The sequence below is a fragment of the Nansenia antarctica genome (genome assembly GCF_963989245.1).
Source record: "Nansenia antarctica genome assembly, chromosome: 9".
Classification (NCBI taxonomy): domain Eukaryota; kingdom Metazoa; phylum Chordata; class Actinopteri; order Argentiniformes; family Microstomatidae; genus Nansenia; species Nansenia antarctica.
The window spans coordinates 2,297,765-2,305,264 of NC_137679.1; the positions used below are offsets into that span (position 1 = coordinate 2,297,765).

General features: G+C 51.6%; 1 protein-coding gene across 1 annotated transcript in view; it reads right to left on the bottom strand.

Moving 5' to 3' along the window:
* The window catches only part of sox6 (SRY-box transcription factor 6), a gene marked incomplete at both ends in the record, with an annotated part of 21,917 nt that overhangs the window by 10,260 nt on the left and 4,157 nt on the right, over positions 1–7,500 (bottom strand). Inside the window, one exon of the mRNA XM_080539079.1 lies at positions 5,911–6,104. Coding sequence (XP_080395205.1) covers positions 5,911–6,104 — 194 coding nt within the window. The remainder of the gene's footprint in view (positions 1–5,910; positions 6,105–7,500) is intronic.

A 7,500-nucleotide genomic window follows, 5' to 3' on the forward strand; every position in this document is an offset into this window, starting at 1 on the left:
GAGAGAGAGAATGGTTGCCGGGTGAAGTCATGGTTGCCGCGGTAGCTGTTGGCAGGGCCGGTGGAACTTGGAGCTCCGGGTTTGGCTTTTCTTTTTTTCTTCTTCTTCTTCTTCTTCTGTTGTGTTTTTATATATACAGGGGAGAGCCAGGGAGGTTCCAATGTCAGCACGACGCTAGGTCCTGTAATCAGCCCCGCCGCAGAACATGTGCCTGGGCAACGCAGCGCTCACCACAGGAGCTGCTCGTACAGGACCCAGAGAGAGAGAGGGAGACTCAGCTCTCCCCAGGAACCAACAAAGGACTGGGGCTAAAACAAGGGCTTTACAGAGAGGCTCCGGTACTGAACAAACTGTATACACCAGGGGACTTAGCGAAGACTACGGAGGTTACCGATACGTGACCGAGTTGACTGTACTGTACAGACGAGTTTAGTTAGTGTGTGTGAGAGCGAGTGAGGAGGACCCAACCCACAGAGGCTCTGCTGCTACTACGAAAGGGGAGGCCTTCAGAGTGTCTTTGAGAAAAGGCGAAAGATCTGGAAAGATCTAGAAAGATCTACAGACTGGTGTGTATGAGAGTAGAGGAGGACACCCACCGATGGTCGACTACGACGAAAAGGAGGCCTTCAGAGGGCTCAGAGAAAAGGCGAAAGATCTATAGAAAGACCTAGAAAGACCTAGAAAGATCTAGAAAGACCTAGAAAGATCTAGAAAGACCTAGGAAGACCTAGAAAGATCTAGAAAGATCTACAGACTTAGAGAGGACTGGTGTGTGTATGAGAGTGTGTGAGGAGGACACCACTGAGGTCTGCTACTACGACTAAAAGGAAGGCCTTTAAGAGGCGGGAAACACAAAGATCGACAGACTTAGAGAGGACATAGCAAAGACTACTAACTGAAACTAAAAGGGGGCCTAACAGAGAACTAGCAGACGATCGACAAGGTGATTAGTTGGAAGAAACTTAACCGAGGAAACGATCAGGACAATACACAAAGGACCGAGTCGAAGCTAACTTCGGAATCTGTCATTCATCAGCGAAACATTGGACATGTCCCCGCCTAGTAAAATATGATAGTATGTTTAAAGACGTTTATTTGATCTTTTTGAACCTACTTTTGTATTTTACTAGGCAGGGGACACATGTCCAATGTTTCACTGGATGTATATCTCAATATCAACATTTCACTAATGTGTCTAATCTGAATTTAAGAGACACTTAAACACTCTCTCTTCTACATCTGGGCCTATGGCTCTCTCCTTCGCTAGTGCTACATCTCATCGCGTTGCCATGGAAGCAGCGTAAACATCACGCTGGCCCAGAGGGTTTTTATCAGCGTTGTGTTGAACTCATTACCGCGGTTACGGGTACAGGCATCCCTGCTCTAACCGACCCGCGACCGTTTACTGGGCCCTCCTGGAACTGTGAAGGAGAGCTCTACCACTCCTCCTCTCCTCTCCCTCTCTCCTTCTCTCCTCCTCTCTCTCTCCTCCTCTCCTCCTCTCTCTCTCCTCCTCTCCTCCTCTCTCTCTCCTTCTCTCCCTCTCCCCTCCTCTCCCTCTCCTTCTCTCCTCCTCTCTCTCTCCTTCTTTCCTCCCCTCTCTCTCCTTCTCTCCTCCCCTCTCCTTCTCTCCTCCTCTCTCTCTCCTTCTCTCCTCCTCTCCCTCTCCTTCTCTCCTCCTCTCCCTCTCCTTCTCTCCTCCTCTCCCTCTCCCTCTCCTTCTCTCCTCCTCTCCTCCTCTCCTTCTTTCCTCCTCTCCCTCTCCCTCTCTCCTCCTCTCCCTCTCCTTGTCTCCTCCTCTCCTCCTCTCCCTCTCCTTGTCTCCTTCTCTCCTCCTCTCCCTCTCCCTCTCCTTCTCTCCTTCTCTCCCTCTCCTTCTCTCCTCCTCTACCACTCCTTCTCTCCTCCTCTCCCTCTCCTTCTCTCCTCCTCTCCCTCTCCTTCTCTCCTCCTCTCCTCCTCTCTCTCTCCTTCTCTCCTCCTCTCCCTCTCCTCCTCTCCTCCTCTCCCTCTCCTTCTCTCCTCCTCTCCTCCTCTCCCTCTCCTTCTCTCCTCCTCTCTCTCTCCTTCTCTCCTCCTCTCCCTCTCCTTCTCTCCTCCTCTACCACTCCTTCTCTCCTCCTCTCCCTCTCCTTCTCTCCTCCTCTCCCTCTCCTTCTCTCCTCTCCTCCTCTCCCTCTCCTTCTCTCCTCCTCTCCCTCTCCTTCTCTCCTCCTCTCCTCCTCTCCCTCTCCTTCTCTCCTCCTCTCCCTCTCCTTCTCTCCTCCTCTCCCTCTCCTTCTCTCCTCCTCTCCTCCTCTCCCTCTCCTTCTCTCCTCCTCTCCCTCTCCTTCTCTCCTCCTCTCCTCCTCTCTCTCTCCTTCTCTCCTCCTCTCCCTCTCCTTCTCTCCTCCTCTCCCTCTCCTTCTCTCCTCCTCTCCTCCTCTCCCTCTCCTTCTCTCCTCCTCTCTCTCCTTCTCTCCTCCTCTCCCTCTCCTTCTCTCCTCCTCTCCCTCTCCTGGCGTCTCTGCCTTTGATGACCAACGCGTAGCAGAACATTAGTGAATACCGCTGCAGACTGTATGGCAGATTATGGAGACACACAAGCGTGTGGTGGTGTGTGGACAGGCCCTGGTCCTGGTTTGCTTCAAGTTCCCCATTTCTCTATCCCACTGGCCTGTGCGGTGTGCCATACAATAGACCCGCTAGGGAGTGATTGAGCAGTCCTGACAGCTGTTAATAACTACTGACAGCATTAAGTAGACTTAATGACAGACCATGACAGTGAGCTGCTCTGTCTTCTAGTGGGAGGACACACAATATCCTAGAATTATGCAAAGGCAGCTTTAGCTCAGTCAAAACTCCCTACACACTGACTCCCTACACAATCCCTGAGTGTAATACACACAACACCGTTTCAAACATACACACACACTGACGCACACTTACTTAAAGCCAGGCATACACACACACGAAACCCCACACACAAACGGTGACTCCCTACACAATCACTAATACACACACCATCCATTTCAAACATACACACACTGACGCACACTTACTTAAAGCGGAGGCATACACACACACGAAACCCCCCCCCCACACACACACACACACGGTCAGTGGCTATTTGGGCGAGCTTGGCAGGCGAGGGGAGGCTGTTGGAAGCAGCGTAAGCAGAAGGGGATACTCGACAATGCCACTCTGCTGGCTGGGGTTAGCATGGCTGGGGTTAGCATGGCTGGGGTTAGCCTGGCTGGGGTTAGCATGGCTGGGGTTAGCATGGCTGGGGTTAGCATGGCTGGGGTTAGCATGGCTGGGGTTAGCATGGCTGGGGCTAGCGTCTGAGCTACACGGAGCTATAATGACATTAGCATGGCCAAGACCAGCGCTGAGCCAGGAAGACACACACTGGAGCCAACGCCAGGAGTCTGCAGTGGTACACACACACACACACAGCAGTATACACACACACACACACACACACATACACACACACACAGCAGTATACACACACACACACACAGCAGTATACACACACACACACACACACACACACACACACACACACACAGGAGCCAAGGATCAGTTTCAGTGTGACATACAGACGTGGGGGACTGGCGGTGCCTGAGATGAGGAATGGTTCTGGATACGGCCCACACACACACACACACGTATACACACACACACGTAAACACACACACACACACACACACAATCAGATCAATACCACGCACAACACATAATGAACTGGTTGTGTTTAGTCAGGATCCGAAGAATCATTAGAATATTAATCCTCGACCATGTAACCGCAGGGTTGCCGGTTCGATTCCGGCTGCGGACATATCCTGCATGTCATCCCTCCTCTCTCTCTCACTCTCTCTCTCTCACCCATCCTTCCTGTCAAATCTCTACTGTCTCTATCCTGCATGTCATCCCTTCTCTCTCTCTCTCTCTCTCTCTCTCTCTCTCACCCATCCTTCCTGTCAAATCTCTACAGTCTCTATCCCAATTAAAAAAGAAAGAAAAATATGAGTGGGACTGCCCCACTCAGAAAAAAAGAACTTATAAAAAAAAAAAAAAAGAAGAAGAATATCACGGAACTGTTGTTAGGTAACGACTAACAACCAACAACAAACACCCAGGCTGCTGCTGTTTCAGAGCGGAAACAATTACTTTGAGAGTTTCCAAATGAGGGTTTTATTAGAAGGAACAGCGCCGTAAAGAGAATTGCTGCACTGCTCGGTTCGTTCTGACAAAGTCAAAAAAAAGTTCTGACAAAAATATAAAATATAGGGCCGAGACCTACCGTTGTAAACAGGAGTCACCTAAAAAAAATGTTTTTGTTTTGTTTTTGTGGCCTGAGGTGGTCCAGTGGTCTAGCACCGCGGTCTACAGTGCACACACTATGCCCATGTCGGCATGGGTTCGAATCCAGCCCATGCCCTGCTGACATGCCCTCTCTCTCTCACTCTCTCCCTTCTTCTCCTTACTTTCCTGTCTGTCTTCACTGTATCTGTCCAATAAAATGAAAAATATGAGTGGGAATGACTGCCCCACTCAGAAAGAAATAACTTTAAAAAACCAACAAAAAACTAGCATATCTTTTTCTAAATCCTGGTCTGTTAACCCCGTATCCTAGATAAACAACTCAACAACTCCCATCCCAAAAAAGCAGATAATCTTGGAGTGCAGGAGAGCGTGACCTAGTTGAGGATGTTGGCTGCTTAAATATTCATGAATCATCTTTTCCTTCCCCGCCACACTCCTGCCAACACCGGATCAATCGCAGCGTATGGTGGTGGTGGGATGATTGACTGATCCCGTTGATTGAAGATATATTTTTCTGCCAGGGGTTCCCATGACGATGTGAGATCCTGGTACAAAGCGGTGGTCTCCCCAACCTTGGGGGGTTGTGGGGGGGTTGTGGGGGGGTGTAGGGGGGTGTAGGGGGGGGTTGTAATTGGGCTTAGACCCTGAGGCACGGGTCCCGAAAGGGCAAAGAGGAGAGAGCTGGACTCATGGACCTCATCACCCCTTTACACACACACACACACACACACACACACACACACACGCACGCACGCACACACTCACACACACTCACACACAGACACACACACACACACACACGCACGCATGTGCCACACACACACACACACACATACACACACACCATCGCTGCCATTGGCCAAGCTGCCTGCCTCTTCAAAGACATGGTGTGTGTGTGTGTGTGGTTGAGTGTGTGGTTGAGTGTGTGTGTGTGTGTGTGTGTGTGTGTGTGTGTGTGTGTGTGTGGGTGGGCTGGGACATGAGCGCAGTCTTGGGTTTCAGTCAGAGACAGAATATCACTCCTCTATGGATGATGGCAGAATAGAAGACAGAATATAAGTGGTGGATATGGATGAACTGAGGAGAACTAGACTAGAGGCCTGGCAGTACACACTGAGGATGTGTGTGTGTGTGTGTGTGTGTGTGTGTGTGTGTGTGTGTATATGGGTGACAGTATGTGTTGAGACTCCAAGAGGAAGAGTGTTTGTGTCTCTCTACAGTGCTAAGGCTCATGAGTGTGTGCGTGCGTGCATGCATGTGTGTGTGTGTAGGTGTGTGCGTACGTGCGTGCGTGTGTGTGTGTGTGTGTGTGTGTGTAGGTGTGTGTATGGTGTGTGTCTGTCTCTCTGTGTGTGCGTGTAGGTGTGTGCCTCCAGGCCCTGACCCTGTGTGTGTGTGTGTGTGTGTAGGTGTGTGTGTGTAGGTGTGTGTGTGTAGGTGTGTGTGTATAGACTCTCACCTTGCTCCCGTTGAGCCCCAGGCCGCCCAGGGCAGACAGCTTGGCCTCCAGGCCCTGACCCTGTGTGTGTGTCTGTGTGTGTGTGTAGGTGTGTGTGTGTAGGTGTGTGTGTGTAGGTGTGTGTGTGTATAGACTCTCACCTTGCTCCCGTTGAGCCCCAGGCCGCCCAGGGCAGACAGCTTGGCCTCCAGGCCCTGCTGGTGGTGATGCAGCTGCTCTCTCTGGATCTGCTCTCTCTGGATCTGCTCCCTCATCTTCCGGGCCTCCTGGATGGCCTTCATCACCGCGTCCTGGTCCCCGAACAGCGCCGTGGAGTTCAGGCTGGACAGGATGTCTGTGGACCCGGGGGGGAAGAAGGAGCAACAAGCAACCATCAGTTCAGCTGACGTATAGAGCCTTCTCTAAGGTCCCTAGGACCAGGCTCAGAACCAGAGGGGACAGAGCCTTCTCTAAGGCCCCTAGGACCAGGCTCAGAACCAGAGGGGACAGAGCCTTCTCTAAGGCCCCTAGGACCAGGCTCAGAACCAGAGGGGACAGAGCCTTCTCTAAGGCCCCTAGGACCAGGCTCAGAACCAGAGGGGACAGAGCCTTCTCTAAGGCCCCTAGGACCAGGCTCAGAACCAGAGGGGACAGAGCCTTCTCTAAGGCCCCTAGGACCAGGCTCAGAACCAGAGGGGACAGAGCCTTCTCTAAGGTCCCTAGGACCAGGCTCAGAACCAGAGGGGACAGAGCCTTCTCTAAGGCCCCTAGGACCAGGCTCAGAACCAGAGGGGACAGAGCCTTCTCTAAGGCCCCTAGGACCAGGCTCAGAACCAGAGGGGACAGAGCCTTCTCTAAGGCCCCTAGGACCAGGCTCAGAACCAGAGGGGACAGAGCCTTCTCTAAGGCCCCTAGGACCAGGCTCAGAACCAGAGGGGACAGAGCCTTCTCTAAGGCCCCTAGGACCAGGCTCAGAACCAGAGGGGACAGAGCCTTCTCTAAGGCCCCTAGGACCAGGCTCAGAACCAGAGGGGACAGAGCCTTCTCTAAGGCAGCCCCTAGGCTCTGGAACAGCCTCCCCCTCCACGTCAGATCTGCCCAGAGCGTCGAGGCTTTTAAAACCTTAGCTAAGACGACGTACCTCTTCTCCCTGATCTTTGACCTGAGGTGAGCCTGCCTCCCGACAAACTGCACTTTTCTGCACTTTTATTTCGGCACCTGTTGTATCTGTTAAGCACTTTGGGTGGCTGTTTCTGTCGTTGTAAATGTGGTTATAAGACATCGTAGAGGCTTGTGCGTGTTGGCAATAAGATGTAAAAGAGAATGCGTCAATCATGCAGGGGTAGTGGTGGTCTAGTGGATAGTGAGTTGGACAGGTGATCGGAAGGTTGTGAGTTCAAATCCCGCCTGAAACACCACCACTAGTGTTCCGCCCTTGAGTAAGGCACTTAGCCCTCAGTTACTCCAGGGGGAATGTCACTGTAAATCGCTTTGGATTAACAGCGTCTGCTAAATGGCAAAATTATTATGCAGGGAGGCTTGAAATCGAATGTTACCAAACCGTATTTTTTCCCAAACCTAGTCGCTCTGCGACCCCACCAAACCCCACCTAACCCCACCCCCTTGTTTGCAGCACAGTACAGTATGTTTTTGAAGCCTCATGTGTGTATCGAGATGTTTTTTCTTTTAAAAAGCGTTGGCGATGCTAAACTTTGTGTCGCCTTCCTTCGTCTAATTAGCAAGCCGAGGAG